Source organism: Anabrus simplex, chromosome 1, assembly GCF_040414725.1.
Source record: "Anabrus simplex isolate iqAnaSimp1 chromosome 1, ASM4041472v1, whole genome shotgun sequence".
Classification (NCBI taxonomy): Eukaryota; Metazoa; Arthropoda; class Insecta; order Orthoptera; family Tettigoniidae; genus Anabrus; species Anabrus simplex.
Window position 1 is genome coordinate 1015469682 of NC_090265.1, and position 24471 is coordinate 1015494152.

The following is a 24471-nucleotide window of genomic DNA, read 5'->3' on the forward strand; positions in this document are numbered from 1 at the left end:
ACTAGAGTAAACTCCGGCAGATTTCTTTTAATTGGAATAATAACAGTGAGTTATTTATTAAATAGACCACCTAATCAATACAAAGTCTAGTCTTGGATGATTTACATAGATCTGTTAACTAATATGGGTACATGTTTCGCCTTGTATGAAGGCATCATCAGCCATTGTCTTAACCTTAGATTGAACCTTAGATTGAAAATAAACATCTAATTAACATGTAATAATGAAATGAATTTTAAAAATCTTGAAGAGATTTGAAGTAAAATAACATTAAAAATAACAATGATGGTTTAAAAAATATACAATGTGATGAGTTACAATGGTGGAAGTATTAACAAAATTAACATTCGAAGGCTGCTATAATAAGTACAATGGATAAAACAACAGACTGTTATACAACAAGTAGTAAGATTGCTATAAAAATAAAGTTGACTGTCCGGCGGTTACAATTAGACGATGGCGAATTTGTTTGATACTCGTGTGATTTTGATGTCTAAGAACAAATTCGACTTCCAAATATACAGAAAACCCACCTTTTCTGCAACAACCATAAAAAATAATTCTTTACATCCCAACTCACATAAAAAAGCCACTTATCACAGTTTATTATATAGAGCATTAAAGATCCCTATGTCCTCTATTAATTTAAAGAAAGAATTACTATTCATTAAGGAAATAGCTAAATTCAACGGATTTAACACAGATATGATTGATAAAATCATTAATGAAACCAAACTAAAACTAGCTACAAATTTAACTCCATTGAAACGCGTCAAACCAAAATACGCTAAATTCACGTTCACTAACCATAGTATTTATCCGATAACCAATTCATTAATGAAGCACGAAGTAAAAATAGCGTATACAACAAAAAACACTAATCGTAATTTATTCTTTAATCACAACTCTATTAACATCACAGACAATAGTTACTCTGGATCAAGAATTTACAGATTGAAATGCTCTACATGTAATTTTTCTTATGTTGGCCAAACTGGCCGCAGCTTCTCCACCAGATATGCCGAGCATTACAATGCTCAAAGACACAAATTCTCCGCAATGGCCAACCACATGAGGGACACAGGGCATAAATTCACCACACTAGAACAAGACCTCCATATCCTCAAAAGAGTCGATAAAAGTAAACTTATGACAGAATATGAAAATTTATTCATTTTCCTCGACCAGCATTTTAATAAGAACCTAAATGACACTATTGATAAAAAAAAAGCCCCTTGTATGAACAGATTCTTATTCTACTACGAGAATCAACTCCCCTCACCAATATATTCTTAAAAATCTTCAACCTCACATCAATTAGCGTTCCCACCTCCTCTACAGCTAATACACTCCCCTCCTTTCCCCTCACCGCTAGTACCTCTAATTCAAAAGCAACCAATAAACCCACAGCCACACCCACTGTAACATCGCTCCCTCCAATGGCCTTACACCGATACAACACGCGCAGTAATACACTCTCCTCCTTCCCTCCCACTAATAGCAGCCCCCCTCCAAGTACTACAAACAAGCCAATAGTCATTTAAACATAGGAATTTCATTTTGTCCGTATTGAACTGAGAAAGGATGTTACGAAAAACTTAAAACGGTCCACCTTTTCAATACAAAAATGTTATATTTATTTATAACATGTATTTGCACGTGGAACTAGTTTCGACGCTGTGTTTGTGTCATCATCAGCCAAAATGTGGGAAATAGGCAAGATGTAGGCATTTATATTACACAAGGCGTTACATTAAACAATACACATCTTATAAGGAGATAAAAACAGGGACGAATATAGAAACAAATGAATCGTTGAGAAAACAAAAATTATACATATTAAAAATAACCTTAACCACATATCTTGCAGTGCGAAAGTGTTCTTCTTGAATGATTCCTGAATATAAAAACACACGCGCACACATTTCTGGAGAGCCAGCAGGCAGGACAAAGTAAAGTGAAACCTTAAGAGTTCTTCTGAGAAGAGTTCCTCATTTTTTCTGTTCCGACTAACTAATGAAGTCTCCCTTGAGTTCCTGATAAACATACATAACAGGAAATTCTCCTTCACTCTCAACAATAGCTCTAAAGACCAACGGTAAAATTTTTATTTTAAATATTGTGCAGAGACGTGAAAGCATGATTTTGAACATGATATAACTCCTTCATATAACCCAGTTTTTTAATACAAGGTGTTGCATTAAATAATACACATCTTATGAGGAGATGAAAACAGGGACGAATGTAGAAACACATGCATCGTTGAGAAGGCAAGTTATACGTATTAAAAATAAGCTTAACCACCTAACTTGCAGTGCGAAAATATTTGCCTTGAATGATTCCTGAATACAAAACGCGCGCGCACACACTTCTAAAGAGCCAGCAGGCAGGAAAAAGTAAGGTGAAACCTTAAGAGTTCTTCTGAGAAGAGATCAACATTCTTTCTATGATCTGACTAACTAATGAAGTCTCCCTTGAGTTCCTGATAAACATACACAACAGGAAATTAAACAATACACATCTTACAAGGAGATGAAAACAGGGAAAGTTATACATATTAAAAATAACCTTAACCACACATCTTGTAGTGCGAAAATATTCGTCTTGAATGATTCATGAATACAAAACACACGCGCATACATTTCTGAAGAGCCAGCAGGCAGGAAAAAGTAATGTGAAACCTTAAGAGTTCTTCTGAGAAGAGTTATCATTTTTTTATGTTCCGACTAACTAACGAAGTCTCCCTTGAGTTCTTGATAAACATGCACAACAGGAAATCCTCATTCACTTTCAACAATAGCTATAAAGACCACGGTAAATTTCATTTTTAAATATTGTGCAGAGACGTGAAAGCATGATCTTGAATATAATATAACTCCTTCATTTAACCCAATTTTTTACACAAGGTGTTACATTAAACAATACACATCTTACGAGGAGATAAAAGCAGGGACGAATGTAGAAACAAATGCATCGTTGAGAAAGCCAAAATTATACATATTAAAAATAAGTTTAACCACACAACTTGCAGTGCGAAAATATTTGCCTTGAATGATTCCTGAATACAAGACGCACGCGCACATATTTCTAAAGAGCCAGCAGGTAGGAAAAAGTAAGGTGAAACCTTAAGAGTTTTTCTGAGAAGAGTTCATCATTCTTTCTATGTTCCGACTAATTAATGAAGTCTCCCTTGAGTTCCTGATAAACATACACAACAGGAAAATCTCCTTAACTCTCAACAATAGCTATAAAAGACCAACGGTAAATTGTATTTTAAATACTGTGCAGAGATGTGGAAGCATGATCTTGAACATGATATAACTTCTTCATTTAACCACCTTTGAAAGTTTCTCTCTATATTACATAGCTTCATTAACACACCATTCTGTAGATGCACAATATAATCTTGTAATCTTCACAGGTCCGGTATTCAGCTCGACAAGAATATAAAATAGGTATTAAGGAATCTTTGTTGAGAGTGTGGAGGTTGACTGTGCCAGTATTTGTGGTCTATTGTTGCAGCGTTACGTGTAGGGTGGGGGCAGGTTTCTCTGATGTTTATTGCGGGACATGAGGCGGTAAAGCTATGGCGCGAGATGAAGAGGAACAGAGCGTGTTGGATAGTTTAGGTCTGGGCAGCGGCCGTTGTTGGATTAGGAGGGGAGAGGGGCGTAGCGGTAGGGGAGGAGGAGTGGAAGGGGGGAAGTGTGGAGTGTGATGAGGTGAAAGTGTGTGGTGTGACAAAGTATTATGCATAATCTGAAAGACAGATCTGTTTTTCGGGATATTCATGTTTTTGAAAAATTCAATGAGAAAGTCGAATAGGATCTTTGGTTTCTCTGAGATATCATTTAAGTTTAGGTTGGGATTGAAATATTGGTCTAAATGAATATAGAGGTTTTCAGTGACTTCTAGGAAAGAACCTTTGTTTAGAATATCTAATACCTCAAGATCTTGATTTATTTCAGTAAAGTTGTGCTTAAATTCTTTTATATGTAGGCCGACCGCGGAAAAACGGTTGTGTTTTATGGCATTGACATGTTCTGCATATCTGATTTTAAAGCTGCATCCTGTTTGCCCTAGGTAAGAACTTTTGCAGTCTTGGCAAGAAAACCTATATACACCTGATTTAGAAAAAGGATTACTTTTATTTATTGGTGAAGAGTTGTGTAGGATCTCTGTGCTTCTGTTGTTAGTACGAAAGGCTATTTTAACGTTGTGTTTTTTAAAAACGTTAGTGACGTTGTAAATTTCTTTATTGAAGGTAAATGTGGAAAACGTGGCAGTGCTAGCATTGTCATTTGTTTCTATATTCGTCCCTGTTTTTATCTCCTTATAAGATGTGTATTGTTTAATGTAACGCCTTGTGTAATATAAATGCCTACATCTTGCCTATTTCCCACATTTTGGCTGATGATGACGCAAACACAGCGTCGAAACTAGTTCCACGTGCAAATACATGTTATAAATAAATATAACATTTTTGTATTGAAAAGGTGGACTGTTTTAAGTTTTTTCTAACAGCCAATAGTCACATCACCGCAAACAGATCCCCCTCCAACACAAACCTTCAGCTATAACACACGTAGTAAGAAGTCTACTGTTGCAAATATTTCTAACTCATAACGTTACAAGTTATCTTCGTCATCGTCAAATGGTAAGTGTACACGATTCTACTTCAATAATTTTAAAACATCTTTTCACACAATTAACTCTACGTTTCTTGTTTTCTTTTACAGATTCCACTGTTATATGCCTTTTCAACTAGGATATCAACAAACTCACATTTTTGCAACATTTGAGCATTGCTTCAAATTGAGATGATCCATAGAGATCCAATTTAAAACTGTTCAACTTCTATTCTACAACTTCATATCTTCAATGTGTTCTACAACTTCACCATATGCCTCTGACTTTCGTCTTTTATCTTCCTGATTATGATTAATTTCGGACCTCTCAACCAACCTTCGACTTTTATTCTCTCTTCTTTATTTTGAATATATACGATTTTTCGCTATCGTCTAATTGTAACCACCAGACAGTCAACTTTATTTTTATAGCAATCTTACTACTTGTTGCATAACAGTCTGTTGTTTTATCCATTGTATATTTTTTAAACCATCATTGTTATTTTTAATGTTATTTTATTTCAAATCTCTTCAAGATTTTTAAAATTCATTTCATTATTACATGTTAATTAGATGCTTATTTTCGATCTAAGGTTCAATCTAAGGTTAAGACAATGGCTGATGATGCCTTCATACAAGGCGAAACATGTACCACTATTAGTTAACAGATCTATGTAAATCATCCAAGACTAGACTTTGTATTGATTAGGTGGTCTATTTAATAAATAACTCACTGTTATTATTCCAATCAAATATCATCAATACGGACCAAAAATATTTATTATATGTAAGATTTCTTTTAGTCTTTTACGTTCCTTTTCCTTTTGAAATTTTAAATAGCGCTTGCCTGGGGGGGGATCCCTGTGTTACTGCGAGAGGGAACATCCCCAAGGAGCCTTATGGAGTCACCAGTTTGGTGCTCAATTTCGTTCGTTAAAGAAAAACAGAAAAGTTACCCTTCAGCCCTCCATAATTTTTAAAAGCTCTTCTGGATGGTCGGACGATGGTGTTTCCGATGTCTTCTGTTTTCTGCTGCCGATTGGTTTCTGTTGCAGTAGCTGCGATACCATGGTCCTTCTTCAAATGATGGTGCCTGTTTGGAGGCTGTTATGTGCCTGTTGGCCACTAAGATCCGACGATGGAGTAGGCTGGTGTTCTTACGAGTGGCAGTTGGCAGTACGGCACCACATTCCCTGCCTGTAATAAGTCAGTTCACGGCTCGAGTGAGCTGAAAAGAAGCTTCGCTGGTGACCTCAGTGGGACTGAACGTGTGTGGAGGACACTGACATCGGCCGCGGTCAGCACTTCATTAATCAGCAATACCGGTGGTCGCCTGGTGACTCTTTGACCTGTATGGACGTTCCTGAAGTGAACGAAGTGTTGTAGTGTCAAGTGTTGGATAGGATGTGTGGTCACAAAACCCTCAGTAAAAGTTAAAAAGTAATTGTTTTGAGTGTTGCTCGAGTTTAAAAGGGGGGGGAAGATGTGGCCATTGTTGAACAGCAGTGAACAGAAATCATTGAAGCAACAGAAGTCCTTGTTATGTAAATTTTGTCTTGTCATCATGTTGGGTAAACAAAAACATTTAAAGAACTGAAGTGTTTATGCAAAGCAAATTATTGTATGTAGCTTTCTTATTTAAAAATTATTAAATATTTAGGCCTATGAAGAAATAGACTATGAAGGAGATTTATGTTCAAAGAGATCTGGGTATTTACATTTCCTGATTTAAACTGTATTATTCTGTAAATTATAGAAAAGGATGTGGAATTTTTATACATGACTTGTGAGGCAGGGTGTGCCACGTGTAAGTGGCCCTTTCCTGTCATTTTGTAATATCCGCTAATATGCGAATTCAGCAGAAAGGATTATTCTAGAAGATCATTGTCATTGGCCAAAATACAAGTGTTTTTATTGGCCAGTATATTAGGATTTTTAATTGGTAAATGTGGCAAACTGGAGTGTTGCTATTGGTTATTTATAATCACTCTATTTCCTGTTTGTGGCTCCTCGCGTGTGCGAGTTAATTTGTCCGCATCTTTGAATTTGGATCACTACAGCGGGCAGACGTGTTTTGCGTCCGTCCCACAATGGGTGTTCAGCCGGCCAAGGTAAGCACTATGTTACTGCCTTATGTTATTTAAATGCATTCTTGTGTTTCGGACTATTTCCACTTAATGTAACTTCCGTAATTATGTAGAATTTCATCTTGTGTACCGGAGTTTCCTCTAGTTTTCCACATTTACCAAAATAGAGCATTTGTATGGCTTAGCTATTATGCTAGACTGCAACGTGTTGTTTTCGGAGGCAGACGTTCTTTTCTAACTCTAGTTGTAATTGTAAGTAACTGTAACACTTTTTCATGAATAGCGTAATTAATTTTTTGATTCTTTCCAGGTTGCCTCCTTTCATTCCATAAATTTAACTTTAATGTGAACCTCTATGTCAAAGTTTGTTCGTGACCGAAGAGCTTAATTGTTTCCCTTACACATCTTTGTGTCTCAATTACACTACCCAGCATGATTTTTGCGGCAAAGCATCTGGTACGTGATTTTAACTAAATAAGGTCTCCTGATTTCAGAAATGTCAGTGGTTCTATTGTATCACATCTAGTTTTCGTGATATTTGCCATTTACCATCTGAAAATGTGTCACTGCGGCACAGTGCTGCTTTGTGATAAAGACGAATCGGCTGTTTGTGGATTCCTACAAGAGGAGCTTCATAACTGAAACATTCTAGCGTCGATTCCTATGGCACATTCGGTTTCACTAAAAGAAAATTACAATATATCACAAAGCAAACTCTTTTAGATAAAATCAAGTATCATGAGCACTGGTGGGATGTGTGTAGTGACTTGAAGGTGTGTTGTATTGTATTAGGACAACAAGCAGGCAACACTAAATTCCCTTGTTATTTATGTGAATGGGACAGCAGAGCTAGGGACAAACACTGGTCTACACCTTCCAGGTCCAAGAGACAAGTTTTGACACTTGGTGTGAAAAATGTTACAAATGTTACAAATGCTTCATTAGTTAACCAACAAAAAATTATTTTGCCACCGCTACACATCAAACTGGGAATCATGAAGCAGTTCGTTTAGGCCTTGGACAAAAGTAGCCCCTGTTTCAATTACATTGCAAGCAAATTTCCACATTTATCTGATGCAAAAGACAAGGAAGGCATTTTTAATGGACCACAAATTAGAAAGCTTCTGAAAGACAGAAACTCTGAACAGATGATGAATGCCGTGGAACTTGATGCATGGAATTCAATAAGAGACGCCAGAATGAAGTTCCTAGGAAATGCAAAGGATGAACAATACGAAACAATAGTGAAAACGATGTTGGGTGATATGAAAGAGTTGCGTAGAATGAGTCTGAAACTGAACTTCCTTCATTCTCATCTCAATCAATTTCCGGAAAATCTTGGGGCTGTTAAAGAAGAGATGGGAGAGAGGTTCCATCAGGACATCAAGGAGGCAGAAAGAAGATACCAGGGGAGGTGGGATGAACCAATGATGGCCGACTACTGTTGCTGTTTGGAAAGAAAAGACAAACTTTAATGCAGTCAGATGCTGGGGAGCCAAGCGCTCATTCCAAGCGGACGGCTAGGACTGTTAAAGTTTATTTTGTTCACGTTTATGAATTCATAAAGATACTGAATAAAAGTTACATTGTTTGCTTGTAAATCACGTTTAATTTTCAAAATAAAATGCTTTCATTGCCTCAGAGTTGTTTGTTTGTGTGTTTTTGTGTAAATCAGTATTATATTACAATAAATGCTAAATATTTCATTGTAATTTTATACTCAATAATTATTCATTGTATATAATAATTCAAGACAATATTCAAAAGTTTCAATATATATAATAATACAAAGAAATATAGGTATTTCGAAAATCATCAACATTTTTCAGTACTTTTAAAATGAAATATTCAGGTCTATTTCTTATTTTGATATACCTATTGTGAGAAAATGTGACGCGATACGTAGAAATGGACAACGGTTTCATGTTCAACAACCCAAAATTAAGATCACTTATCACACCTCTTGCCGCAATAAAAAAGTCTGAAAATGCTGGGTTGTGTTATCAGTTAATCCGCAGTTCATTTATTTGTTCATTTATAATTGTATGTTCATTTTCTCAATAATTATTTGTCTGTTGGGTGTATTATTTTAAGTCTTTTCTCCCTCATAACGTCATACATTTCCATGGACCTCATAGGGACCCCGCACGTTCAACAATCCTGTCTTAGTTGTCATTATTAGGCCTATAAGTTCCCAGCGTACGATTTGATTTTGCGTATTTAAAAGTTTTCCATCACGTTTCCATATTTTGATGTGAATTCACCGCCACTGCATCATTTTACTATTTCTTTATTCACATTTTATGTCAACTTTTATTATTATTATTATTATTATTATCATCATTATTATGTTTGAATTATTATCCGGTCTAGAAAGCCAAGAATAACGGCCGAGAGGACTCGTCGTGCTGACCACACGACACCTCGTAATCTGCAGGCCTTCGAGCTGAGCAGCGGTCGCTTGGCAGGCCAAGGCCCTTCAAGGGCAGTAGTGCCATGGGGTATGGTTCTTTTGCATTATTATTATTATTATTATTAGTAGTAGTAGTAGTAGTAGTAGTAGTAGTAGTAGTATGTGTAGGCATAATTGTCCCGATTACGGTTACAGTATTCAATATTGTATTAATTTCTATCTAGGATAATATACATTTAAATTATCACTATGAGCAGCTAAAATTGGTCTAATAAGCATTAATCACAAACTTTTCTATCATATTTGATTGTATACCATTTTGTGAATATTCCTTATAAGATATATATAAAATCTTTTTTTAAACCATAACTAAGCACCAGTTGTATAGATTTTCCATATTCTACAAACTATAACAATTTTGTGCAACAATCAGAAGAGCATACAAAATTGAAAAAACAGCTACAGGTGGGATTCTCAACACTTACCCGGAGTTGCTATTCTAAATTGTTGGCAACCATTCTGATGACAAGCCTCATACAGTATTATGAGAAATCTTATCAAAAACCATGGTACCAACCAGCAGTTCTATAGGAGAATATAAACTACAAGAACCACATTTCCAAGCCTCGCACATGTTTACAGGATTCGTATCTTATCACAGGCAGGAACAAAAGTTTTATAGGAAATATGAACTACACTGTCTAGAATGTCAGTTTCATAAATCTCACTTATATTGACCAATTTCAAACTATGGTCACTTCTGTTATCTGGGATGCTAAAGATTAGAGTTGCTCAATTTTCAACTGCAACATAATTTACATTTGTGCTTAACAGATTTCTTCACCAGGACCCACAAACATGTACAAGGATGGATGATATTATCATACGTTCAACTATCAAGAATGAAATGAAACATTAAGCAGATGATGTGTATCATGTTAAGTCCTTTTAAACATTGTTAGGCCTTGTTAAATTTCAAAGATTAGTTAAGGAATCAATCACTGTGTTACACCTTGAAATTTTGACCAAACCTTTACTACTTTTTGTATTACAAGCATGAAGAAGGGAGAAAATATACCAATTCTTTTTGTGAGCTTCTTCCGCTACTGCCATTCGATGCCTGGTGGCTGCATATACATCATCCTTAGCCTGGATGCACATCTTGCATTGCAGCGTTCCCAGGGATTCCAAGTTCCTGAAATTTCAAAAACTGCATGAGGAAACATAGGAAGACATATTTCTCTCTTCACATTCTGCAACATATAATAGCATACCATAATGAAACATGCCGTGTGCATTTGTAATGGGTATTGTTCATGTATGGCATGCTAGGATACAGTTCCTTAAGCTTAATCGTACTTTCTTATTGCACATTAATTTTGTACTTCTTGGGTGGTGCAGAATAATCTGCACAATTATGTAAATGCATTTCTGAGCAGTGGCATAACTAGGGTCTGGGAGACCCCAGTGCCAAAGGTCCAAATGAAATCTAACTGCGATTGTCAAACGTGAACCAGGTATACGAGCGTTAGAGAATTGGTGATGCCGAACTTTATTTGCAAATGAGGTGTCTACCTCGGTGGCATATGATACACAAAAATACATTATCAAGCACTAAATTTTAAATTAAAAAGAAAAGACATTTTCCTAAAATACAGTATTATACAATTTACACTAACGATTTTTCTATTAAACACACAGTTCATCCTTATTAAATTTATATTATTTGCAAAATTCTACTCATATCTTCTGTACTTACACACACAATCAACTCATATACAGTGTGCAGAATCACTTCAAATACTATACAACTGTTATAAGATTTAAATTTACATGGCTTTTCTTTTTTTTTAACCCATTTTGGAACCTAAGTAGCATAACGACCTGCTGAGTCTTATCCAGAGCTCCTTTTGTCACCGCTTTTCAGAGTTCCTGAAGGGCCTTCACAGCTACCGTAGCGGTCTCAGGGCCCCCGAAGTCCCCACTGTACGTCACCCCTACAGGCAGTCCCCTACTTTGGCTGTGCAATCTCCAAAGACCAGGGGATGGAATGATTTTATTCACAAACATTCTTTATTTACAATAACCTGCACAGGTCGAATGCCCTCTAACATTTCACTTCTTTTCTCTGTTGCTGTTTATTCTTTTCTTGAATATCTGTACAGATTTTGGAAAAGGAGCAAACCCTTCCCCTGATAAAGTGTTCCAATTTGAAAACATAGTTCGATATCTTGCACCGTTGTTTATTTTATCAGCTTTTGAAGCAAGCCAGTCAGAGCGCTTCGTGTGCGAATTCAAATGGGCTTTATGAAGCAATGTTGCTAAATCTGAACGTGATTTAAAACCAGATTGAGAGCCATGCCGGGAAATCAGCATCAAACACAAACACACCACAGGTTTCAGCTGGTATCACCGTAGCGCACTTGCTATGATGCGATTGTATCAGCTCGGAGGTCCGAGTTCAAATCCCTTCCTGTTTTTTTCTTGGATTGGTGCGGTCAAGCTAGTCTTAGTTCTTAAGTCATGTGCACCCACCACCACACCACCTCACAAAGCCCATTTGAATTCGCCCGCAAAGCGATCCAATTGGCTAAGTTCACAGCTGATAAAATAACAACGGCGCGAGATACCTAATTATTTAAAAAAAAATATATCATCAGTATGACCACCCCTCTAAAGCTCATATACCCGATTCACGTTTGTTTCTGACCACCCTGTTTACACATTATATCATAATTTAGATGTATGTATGTATGTATGTATGTTCAGTCTTCAGCCCTAAGGCTGGTTGGATCCTCAACAGCTCTGCCATCAGCTGTCATAGATGGCCTAGGCATTGCTGAAGAGGCGTACTAGGGAAATGAGGAGTGAGGTAGTTTCCCGTTGCTTTCCTCACCGAGCCAGAAGTTGCTATTACATATCAGTCTGCCAGGCCCACTGAAATGCATGCACCAACCGACCCTATGAGCAACGTTTTCACACCAATCAGCAGGGACAGGCTGCATATGGAATGGCATTACTAGCATCGCTCATACCTCAGTCACTTTCATATAGTCAAAGCCAAGGATAAGACAGAGACAGATCAATGAAAGTAACAAAATTGCTCTAGCCCATACCAGAAGACATAGTGCACTGTAAACACTAGGTCCTGCCAGCAAAGGCCTATAATTTAGATATAACTATATATAAACAATTATGCATACATAATACTTGGTTTTACAAATCTGAAGAACAATAGTATCAAATGCGATATTAATTGTTTGATTTAGCTTTTTATTTGTCTAAAAAGTTACACACTCCGTAATAATAATAAATTGTCTTGCATCGATAAATTAATTCATTTCATAAAATTAAAATAGCGAAATATTAAGTATATTACTAGAGTAGAAGTCAAACCTCATGATTTTTTCCGTGTGCCAACAGCGTGCAAGTGCTACGTTGTCGGAAGTTCAGCGGGTCGTCACCTCACCGCTTGTAAATTTCGCATTCAATACGCGCGCTCGGACAAGATTATCGTATTCGAGATTCTGCGTGTGGTTACCATGAAATGCAACACTTTTTCGAACATTAGAAATAAAAACCACGTATGTATACCGAGTAGTTCTAACTTTATGGCTTGTTAACAATAATGATCACAAATTACAAGGACTATTCTGCAAATATGCTTTCAGAACGCTAATTACCAACAGGTTATCGCTACATCGAAAACCTCCCAGCAGCAGCGGCAGCAGCGAAGTTGGGGATTAAGCTTCAAACTTTATTTTAGAATGGTTTTCAGGTTGATAACAAAAGTAGTTCATGAGAAAAGACCGTGTATTTTAGAATATATCGCGTTGTTCGGGGCCCTACAGAGATAACCTTTAACTGAGAGTCAACTCAAGACCTAAGCGGTCCCTTTGACGTTAGCCAGACATCCGGTCAGTGAAGAGGCTTCCGCAGCGGTAAATAGTTCCTAGGTTTGTTGCTGGTTTCTGAAGTCAGGAGCTTCCCTCAGTTTTGTTAGATATTCTGGTGAACTAACTTGATCAATTAAACATTTATGCGCTGTAAAAATATGGAAAACACTTCACAAGTTGTATGTTATTCGGAGAGCCTCCGTGGCCCAGACGGCAGCGCGCCGGCCTCTCATCGCTGGTTTCCATATTTCAAATCCCGGTCACTGCATGTGAGATTTGTGCTGGACAAAGCGGAGGCGGGACAGGTTTTTCTCCGGACTCCGGTTTTCCCTATCATATTTCATTCCAGCTGTCATTCATTAATCATTGCCCCAGGAGTGCGACAGGCTTCGGCAGCCGGCACAATTCCTATCCTCGCCGCTAGATGGGGGCTTCATTCATTCCTCCTGACCCGGTCGAATGACTGGAAACAGGCTGTGGATTTTCATGTTATTCGGGTTCGTTACCAACTCTTATCTTTCAAACGCAGATGGTTGAATAGTTATTGTTCTCGGCGGTGTTTTTAGCAAAATATATAATTATTTACCATGAGCTTGATATCTTACGGCATTGTGCGTTTATTAAGCTTTGTTCGAGTTCATTCCATTGCTATTTAGTTCGCATAATTTTTACGATGTTGAAGATGGATCCAAGAAAACTATTGGCAACACTGGCTGCAATAGCATGCTCAGATTGCTCAGTATTCATAATGGCTGCCAGCTGTGAGCATCATGTGGGTAATGCTGTAGCGCTTGAGTCTTCAGTGAAATATTTTAAAACTAATAAAAGTGTGTGTGTGTGTGTGTGGGGGGGGGGGGGCGGGAGGGGGGAGGAAATTAAGTAGGAAGTCTGAATAAATTGTTATGAACGTTCACAGTAGCCTACGAGATGAGAATCCGCTGTGGACTATTGAAAAAAAAAAAAAAAAAACGCACAGCTGACCGGCGTTGCTACGTACCGTGTTTATAAGGCTTGCGCGGAATAAAGGAATTTGTGTGTTTTCTTGTAGTACTGTTTCGTATATGCTGTCCTGTGGTTGTTTATATATGCCGTGAATGTTTCTGACGACACGTCTACCTACAGTAAAGTCTCCAAAAATGTAGTTTTAAGAAAAATTCTGAATTATGGAAACAAGCAATCAAGGCGATAAGGTAAGTGAAACAAAATGTAACTCAACTCAGATTTATGTAGCAGAAAACGTTTGTTCGTTCGGCTGTTCGTCAGTAAGCCTATGTGTCAGCTCAGTTCGAACTATGCACTCGCCGTAAGTAAAACAGGAAGGGCCGTACACGATATGGGTATAGGATCCTTGGTGTACTCGAAATTAATTTGTACTTTATATTCGTAACTGTCCTTTAGCGGCAAAAATGTCATGTGGGGTTCTTGAGTTCGTTTTTACCTTCCGAATGACGAGGCTACAGTATTTACAACATTCCTGGAAACACTGCATTTTACAATCCCACTCAAGGTTGTTTTTTAGGTTGATGAATTGTGAGAAACTGCCAATGACAGTCGTTGCACGGGAACGGAATCGTATATTATCTGCGCACTTTTTAGCGATAGATTTACACCCTAGTGCTGAATCGGTCGACTTCGGTTATCTTCCGAGATCCGTATTGGCAACCTTTGAAACACAAACTAAGAATCGCTTATCATCGCTGTGCGACATCTGGCGTATACTGTAAGTACTCGAACTGTTGTTGTTTACACAGCAAAGCCAAACTACAGAATTCATGCTAGGAACACGTTTCGCATCGGGAAATGTTATATAGTATTTTAGGGTAAACCTACCTTATTTCGTGATACGCGACATATTATTGATCCTGAAGTAAGGTAGGCGTTTTACACTGAGTTCCACCAGTCCTCAACATATAGCAGGAGTGCCTTTACATGGAGAAAATATTTTGAGCGGGAATTGCCGCTGGGTGAAGGACAGGCAGTTGATTATATGTTGTGTGCATGGAAACACGCTACTTGTTGGTCTGTTCCTGTAGTAAAACGTTATTAAGGTAAGTTGTTGAAGTAATTATTCAGACAAATATATGCACTTATATTCTTTAAGGAACTCACTTCTAATATCAGTAGTCAGAGTTGGATTTAAGTGCGTTATTAATTACATAATTCCTTAGGAAAATGACTACGATTCTTACGTTTTGTGTCCATTTCAGACATAATGGTTCCAGCGTTAAGCAAATGTGTGAAGAAGGAAAACAGCAACAAACTAAAAAAAAACGGGTCTTGTGACCAAAGAAAACAAGCCTATTCATCAGCTGACCTTCGGGGAGAGCTTCAGAAGGTTTTGGAGGAAAAGTGGTCTATATACAAGGCTGCTAAACATTTCACCGTTCCGTGGAGTACTCTAAAAGAAAATATGTCTACTGTATTTTAAAAATGGGTAGACCATTTGCCCTTACGAGTAAACTGCAGATTAAGTTAGTTAATTTCATAGTAAAAATGCAGGGAATAGGGATCGGTCTGAACGTTAACCGAATAAGATATGTTGCGTATGCTATGGCCAAAAAACAGTATGCAAACAATGACAAAGTTTCCATTCAGTGAAGTGAAAAATTGGGCAAGCTGGAAATGCTGCAGGTGAATTCGGTCCACTTCTAATCATTTTTAAAGGAGTGAGAATGTCAGATTCATTGACGAATGGTGCCTTCCTAACGCCTCAGTAGCCCTGTCACAGAGTGAATGGATTAACAGTGAACTTTTCTTAAAGTGGTTCAAGGAATTTGTTCGAGGCCTTGGTGCAGAAAGACCTGTGATACCGATAATGAATTCCCATGTCTGTCACGTGACACCAGAAGTACTGGAAATTGCATCCAAGAATGAAATTATCGTTGTGACTATTCCACCGCATACCAACCACACGTTCCTGATCAGGCCACAGCTGCCAACACACATCGAACTACACCTGTTTCTGATCAAGCCGGAAAATCCACTACACATATCACTCCAGTGAAACCGGTATCTATGGAAAAACAGAAGTAAAACCAGAAAAATGATGACATTTGCGCCACCTGTAACGACAGCTACAGTAATGGGAAGAATAAAAGTCCTTGGATTCAGTGTTAATTCTGTTTGCGATGGTTACATGAAAGTTGTCAGTCCATTGATTCATCTGGTGCTATTGTATTTATGTGTAGTGTTTGTGAATACCAATAATAAAATGAGCAAAAAGTGCGTGAAGTGAACTGTAACAATGCTCAGAAAAGTTATCACGGAGTTAAGTACATTATCACGAAGTTAGGTATACTGTGTCACGGAATTAGGTATGCTATCACGAAATTAGGTAGCATGCCCACTTCGCTTATTACATGTTATAACTCCAAATGTTTTGCATTTTTTGAACGTTCTTTATCATGTGTTTGTAGAATAATGTATAGGTACTCAGCATGTAAAATATAAAATCCCTAGATCGAGTATTTGTCCTGATATATTACTTACAATCCTTAATATCACGAAGTTAGGTAGGTTTACTCTATATACATTGTGTGTGTGTGTGTGTGTGTGTGACAGTTGTTGGCGTAAGATAATAAAGGTCTAGAAAATTCATATCGATCGATCATATTATCGATTCAATTCAAATTTCATTTTCATTCAGTTGGCAGTACTACCGGAACCGGCAGTGCTCCCTTCTTACTCTTCAACCGAGTACAAAAATCTAAGTGCGCGTACTATAATTTCGTCGCTAGTCCTCATATGCCTCACACAAATTGCATTAGGAAATGAAAATAAACATTGCTTCTCTTGCCACGTTATTCTTCGGTATCTGTAGGTTTTACAAGATGATAAAGGAATAAAAGGTACTGTACCTAATCAGAGTACAACGATGTGAAAAGAAATAATTTCTTTCGATGCTACGCTATTTGAGAATGGAGTATTTTTCAGATAGATGCTCGACGTTAATAATAAGCTGGTTGAAGCGGAGAAGGATAATCGAGACGGGAAGGGGAAACGGGACGTGCTCACACGCGGAAGGATACTTTTCCTCACCTCTTGAGTTGATTTTCAGTTTTTTTAGAGGCTTGCGTGTTTGCCCCAGTCGAGGGGCTAACTTAACAGTAATCGCTTGCAGTGTTCAGTGGTGATTGTTAGGAGTGTGTCTTCTGCCTGCAACGGCTTTGTTGTTGTTGCTCAAAAACCAAAAAATACGTTCCTTATTTTTAAAGGAGATTCCAAAAAAATTCACATCTGCAACATCTTCAGTATTTGATGTATAAGTACCCCTATAAAAAGTATTCAACTAAGTTCACTTCTCTTCACCCACCCCACCCCCTTAAGTGGATTTTCTGGAAAAGAAAAAAATACGTGTTTCTTTATTTTTAAAGGAGATTCCCAATACCAATCTTTACGTCAGTAAAATCTTCAATTTTTGAAATATAAGTATCCACTTAAAAAGAATTAAACCCCTTTTTCAGTTCTTTTTACACCCCCCCCCCCTCCCATTGAAGTATTTTTGCCCAAAATAAACACGTAAGTGTTACCTTTATTTTTAAAAGAGATTAAAAATACCAATTTTCACGTCTGTAACATGTTCAATTTTTTATATATACTGTATATATGCTAATTTTAAAAATTACCCCCTTTAACACTTCCGCTTCAGTGAACTTTCAGAAAAGAAATTATGCGTATTCCTTCACTTTTACAGGAGATTCCAAATACCAAGTTTCACATCTGCAACATGTTACGTTTCTGAGATATTCTCATTTTAAAAAATCACCCCCTTTGTCACTTTATTGCTCATTCTTTGAATAATACGACATAGTTGTCTTCATTTATTAATCCCATAGCAGCCATTTTACACTGTGGGTGTTTATGACTTTATTACGAGTATAGTGAGATGACTGGGATTGGTTCTTTTTTCGTGTACAGTTATAACACATGGTAAATTGATTCCACGTTGATGGGGGCTAGTTTGTTCAGGAAAATGAGGTCAAGAATGGACAGTCATCTTATATGTGTGAAATAATAATCAATTTGAAGCGTGGCCTTGAGAACTATGTATAGTTGAAGTTCATATTGGTCTCATCAAGTGATACTTATTGTTGGTGTTTGTCTTTATTTTGTTTTGGGAGTAATTTCTACTAGTAAAACAGAGCAAATAATTTTATTGGTGGAGTAAGGAAAAACCTGGCATGCTACCCAAATTTAATTCTAGGGTTAAATAATGACATAAGGTAACGAAGCAAGTTTGAAGCCTCGTTAGTGCGATGACCGTCCCCCTGAGAGAGGGAGTTCTTTCATGCTCTATTCGTGCACATCTTCTGCAGGTGGCTCCCACTTTCGTTATTTGTATTTTATTCTAGTTATCGTTTATCCATATTGTGTTTCTATTTCACCGTAATATTACAAGCTTGAGTGGCAAAACTGAGATGGTAACGTTCTGCCTCCCGCTTCAGAGCCAGGAAATCACGATGGCAATTCCCAGTACAAGACACATCTGCGAAATGACTTGCTAGAAGGTTAGCAACCGTGGGTGGATCAGTGACAGTACTACCTGCAATGAAATTTCCCGGTACTGAGGATAATCCATGTACACCCGAAATACATTAAGTTTAGTCCAGACTTGAAATGACGGTGTGTGACATCACTAGGGCCCGGATTTATATGCACTAAAAAACCTGAAAATATGCATGCAAATATGCACTAAAATGTTACAATGTATGCACGGAAAATAAGGAAATATGCTCTTAAAACGTGCAATTTTATTCACTTACCTATTTACAGGTATCATTTATTGCAAAAAGAAGCATCACAATAGGTAACTAGTAGTCTTTCAATGTTTTCTGGAGACAGACTATGTCTGTTGTCCGTCAAAATGAGTTTATAGGCTGAAAATGATCGTTCTACATCAACTGACGTAATTGGACAGTACTTATACATGGGCACCAACGTTTCGGAGCATACATCTGGCAAGGATACCCTAGTTCCACTCAAGAATTGACTAATTAACTTAATCTTCTTCAGTTCTGGGTTCGAATTCAACACCTTTTCTAACTTGCATTTAATCTTCTCTCCAATTTCGCCTGGAGCGTAATTCAACGAAGATGCAGCTTTTTCAACGAGATCAAGTGATTCATGGAGGGGAGTACCAGAAGATTCTAAGCTCTCAATGGCTTTTGGAAGTTTAGAAAAATGTGCATGAATGATATTCACATCTTGACAAACAGTAGCGGTTTCAAACACAACTTTTGCATCACGGACACACGCAATATGTTCATCTTCAAGTTTTGTAACCACTTCTTTCACTTCATTAAAATGTTCCTGATAAAATGATACTGCAGATAACCATGTCCCCCACCTAGTCAGGACAGGTTCAGGTGGCAAAGGAACTTCAGGTAGACAATCTTTGTAGAACTGGACACGAGCTGGTGCTTTCAGAAACAGTTTCTTCCCACATCCAATTAAATTGTTAACAGCTGGAAACTGTGCGCGTATTTCTTCTGCAATGCGGTGTAATCCGTGCGCTAAACAGGTTACGTGTATGAGTTTTGGATAAAATACTTGGAGGGCCTTTGCTGCTTTCAACATATACGAAGCTGCATCTGTGAGCAGTACAAGCACTTTACAACAATTAGTCTCAATTTCAGATGGCTACAATAGTCGCAGAGAATCATTTACAAATCTTGCTATTGTGCTATGGTTGGTTTTCTCTAGTACTTTACAAGCAAGAAGATGTGGCTTACCGGGTTCATCTGGATGTAATTTACCAACCACGAAATTTGCTATATAACGGCCACACGAATCCGTTGTCTCATCCACCGATATCCAGACACAGTTCCTTCCGATATCAGAACGGATCAATTCCAGGGTAGATTCATATAGCGGAGGTAGGTAATTTTTCCTAAGAGTTGATTCATCTGGTATTTTTTGATTTACGCAATATTTCTCGAGAAATGATCGCAGAACTGGATTGTTTATTTTATTCCATGGAATGTATGGAGGAGGATAGGTTACCTAGGAGAATAATGGACTCTGTTATGGAGGGTAAGAGAAGTAGAGGGAGACCAAGACGACGATGGTTAGACTCGGTTTCTAACGATTTAAAGATAAGAGGTATAGAACTAAATGAGGCCACAACACTAGTTGCAAATCGAGGATTGTGGCGACATTTAGTAAATTCTCAGAGGCTTGCAGACTGAACGCTGAAAGGCATAACAGTCTATAATGATAATGAATGAATGAATGAATGAATGAATGAGTGAATGAAATGAATGTTGCTGCATACGAAAGCCCTACAAAGATCATTTGAAAATGTATTAAGACTACAGGACTTGGGCTTTACCTGTGTAAGAAGTAGTTGTTGTGGTGTGCTGTTCTTCTCCTCCTTTGCTTTAATATGTGCAGTTATTTTTGAATGCTGTTCAAGCTGAAATTTCTTTTCACATTTCACTTCCTTTGAGCAAACTTGACAGTACACGATGGCACCATCTGTTGAATAGTCCCTATTACCCGACACCCACTAATTTAGTAAATCTCATCTGCTGCTCTTTTCCTTAGGCATTTTTTAAAAACTAAAACTTTTAGAAATGAGATGCAGGGCATTAAAGTGGAACGTAACTAGTGAACTGAAGATACTTCTGTCCTGACCAAGTGCCCAGCCCCCTGAGATTATTATCTGCTGTGGTAGAGAACGGAATTCAGGGAAGTCCAGCCTGCCTACCCACACCTAAGCTATCTGTTGCCATTGTCAGTTGTGAAAGTAAAGTGCCGTTACACAGTCAGTCGAAAATACCAACTAGCGAGGGATGCACTTAAAATAGGCAACTAGCTAGGGATGTATAAAACAGATTTATTTTAGTAGTTCTTGTAAATATCATTAAATTTAGACATTATATACCGGAATATGCTGTTACGTCTAGAATATTCACTAACCCTCAAAATATGTCAAAATATGCACTTGCATATGCGCATATGCATTTTAAAAAAATCCGGGCCCTAGACATCACATACGACATATCTTTCCCGTGAAGCTTTTTTACTCTGTCGAATAAGAACACGCGCCTTAGCGCGAAGTATTTTAAATGTTACCAAGTTGGCACAATATACTGCCTACGATAGCGATATGAGGATGACGTCTCTCGGTTATAGCTGCTGCAATTTCTTTGTTCGACCAAGGAACGGGTTTTCGTCGAGGCGTCGCAGAGAAGGATGGAATGGACTCATCATCAGCAGTAAGACTCACAAGTGTGATATAAGTTATATCGTCGTCTACGCTCCGGCTATTCGCGTCGTCAAAGACTGTTAGTGATGTGAACTTTGGCCAATCAGCACGTTAAAGGGTACGTTTATGCTGCATCTTCGCTGGTTGAACATCGCCAAGCCTCGCTGTTCGACGTTAGGCGATGATGAAACAAACCAATGGATCTCAATCTGTGCTTTTTACCCTGGAGCCCGACTCATAGTTGCGCTGCTGGCTGCTATCCTCGCCACATCCATGGTCTCAAACACGTTTGATTTTCGAGCCTGGCACATCGCCGGCTATCCTGTAACTTTGACTGTGGTTGGTTCTTTCAAAGTCACCCGCTCTCCCACTCTTCCTCTACTCGCACTCGATATACATGTTCAGTGATCACTTGCTCACTTGCCCAGCAAATCGGACTCTGACTCGGACGAGGCTAAATTGGTGATGGACCTGTAAAGTACATCCCAGGAAGCCGACTCTGAAAGTTCAGAGGGAGACGAGGTGCGTGAGCACGGGGTGACCGAAACTTTGGACCAAGTCGGGAAACCAGGGCAACGGCTACAGGGAGGCCAAAGGGAGGAAGAGGGGGAAGGGGAAAAGGAAAGAACCGAAGACCCTGAGCCGCAAGGCCCAGAAAGGCAGGGCTCACAAACCGAGTAATCGAGCCGATAGCTCTACCGACACATCTATCGGCTCAATCCAGCCACCACTCACCAAACCATAGAACACAACACGCACGAGGCAGACACGGCAGTAACTACCTCAACCACTACAAACAACCACCCGTAAGGGGTCAACCCTCACCCCCACCCCTTACAGTATACACTAAGAACACGAAGGGAATCTAAATGGAGCTCCTCAAAAACCTGGCTCATGAACAGAGGAATTATTACTTCTCCAGGCCGAGAGTAGACGCGCACGAAGCAGTCCGGCTACACATTCCCACCTATGAAAGCTACGAAATCGCTATCCGAGTGCTGAACGGGTTAAATATCAAATTCGTAGGGATATTGCCCAACAGCACAATGAAGCGTTTCGTGGTGAGGACGCCCATAAACATACAATGTGGAGGAAATCCAGCTTGCGTTGAAATCGCAGCGTATCCCCGCATTCTACGTGGCGCGGATGCGAACAGGAAATAGGCCAGTTAAAGGCTGCCTCTTCCTGGTTGCCGTGGCGGACACCCCAGAAGCGGACAACCTGAGGAGAGGAGAATGCGGATGCTCTCTAATATGCTGGTGTCGGTCGAGCCGTACCGCACCCCAGCCACTGGCCTCCAATGTGGAGTATGTCAGAGGCACGGGCATCCGGGGAGGCCTGCCGACTAGATCCCAGATGCCGCAGATGCGCCATCTCTCACTTGTCTCGCGACTGCTCCCACGGCAGCGACCCCGCGCTAACTGCGGGGGGTAACACGCGGCTAATTTTAAGGAATGTCCCAGCCGCAGGGAATTCGAAGCTGCCTTTCAAGGCAAAGGGCCAAAGAGTGACAAGCGTAGCACCCTAAAGCCCAAGCTGGCCCCTCAGGCAAAAAGAACCGTTCAGGTCCCGCACGCCCTTCAGGCAAAAGGAGCCAAAAATAAGGCCCATCAGGCGGAGGCAAACTCAATTTGCAACCCCCAAGGACGGAGGGTGAACACAATCCAGGGCCCTCAGCCGAGCCACCCCCACCACTGTCCAAGGTAAGACCTCCTACAATAATAGAAAGAAGGCTCAGCCCTCTCCAACAAACAAAAGGCAGGACAAGTCCACGCAAGCTGCTCCCGAGCTGCCCCAGCCCCCCCCCCCGCCCAGCTCCGCCCCGCCCCCGCAGGAAACTTGTCGCTAGAGAACCGGCATCCGCGACACCGCCCCCACCCTGCACCACACATGCCTCACCCATCCCACCACATACACCTGAAACACTAAAACAGGTACAGCCGCCAGAAGGGAACATGGCAGGAAGGGAGTTCAAGGAAAGGATAGACGAAAATCTGAAAAACGTCTTCCCGAACTGGAACTTAACCGCAATCATAACCACTGGAGTTATGATGGTCAATATGCTGGACGCGGCCCTGTCACTGCCGTAGCTACGGGACCTGGCGAATGCGATCCCTGACTTCCTAACCCAATATGTCTGAACAAGTCAGCGATAACAATAACACGCGGGGGCTTCAAGTATTAATATGGAACTGCCAAGGCGTCAGGTCCAGAAAGTACGAACATGAAGCTTTCATAGCCGCGAACACCATGCATGTAGCACTCCTAACAGAAACCTTTCTCCCACCGGGGAAGAAGTTCACCATGAGAGGCTACAAAATACACAGAAGCGACAAAGCTAATGGAGTCGGTGGGGTGGTAGTTCTGGTAAGGAAGGACATCAAACATATAGAGGTGGGCATACCAGAACTGGTCGAACTGGAGGCATGCGGATTTGCCATACCAGTGCGAGGAACACTAAATATCATACCGGCATACTCCACCCGAAAAGCTAACTAACACAAGACATAGAAGCAGTACTAAGGCTAAATCGAAACACGATACTAGGAGGAGACCTAAATTCGAAACACGCTAGCTGGGGCTGCCTGTGTCCTAACTCAGCAGGCACAAGGCTGTGCAACCACATGTTATCCCAGGACTATGTGGTGACAGCCCCCAGCGAGCCCACGTTCATAGCACCAAACAGACAGGTCTCCGACATGTTAGACATAGCCCTACTGCGACATATTCCTCAAAGGCATAGCATAACAGTAATAAACAACGTAGGGTCGAGGCACCAACCAGTGCTATTTACGCTGAATGCGAACCCAGAGGAATATGAGAATAATCCCAAGCGCCGGCTTAACTACAAAGCAGCCACATGGGATAAATTCGAAAGAAAACTGGACTCACTTCTACAGAGGACCGAGGACATACTAATAGAAAGCCCAGCCCAAATTGACGTAGTCAAAACACTGGTAGACGCGATCCAGACAGCCAAACAGTGAGTATCCCGGTACACAAACGTAAACATCACACCGACATTGAGATACCGGCCCATATTAAAGACCTAATCCGCAAGCACAACCATCACAGGCGCAACTGGGCCCAATATCACCGCGATGAAGATCGGGAAATTAAAAACCACCTTCGAGTCGAAATCGAAACCCAACCAATGGAACATAGGTCGTGGGTCTGGAACAACAAACCGAGTACGTTTAACACAAACACCAGACAGGTTTGGAATTTAGCGAGGTAT

At 39.5% G+C, this 24471-nt stretch overlaps 1 protein-coding gene across 1 annotated transcript in view; it reads right to left on the minus strand.

Moving 5' to 3' along the window:
- Positions 1–24471, minus strand: part of Su(Tpl) (Suppressor of Triplolethal) — a 471359-nt gene that overhangs the window by 67411 nt on the left and 379477 nt on the right. The window contains exon 4 of the mRNA XM_067149282.2: positions 10207–10323. Within this exon, the coding sequence (XP_067005383.2) occupies positions 10207–10323 (117 nt within the window). The remainder of the gene's footprint in view (positions 1–10206; positions 10324–24471) is intronic.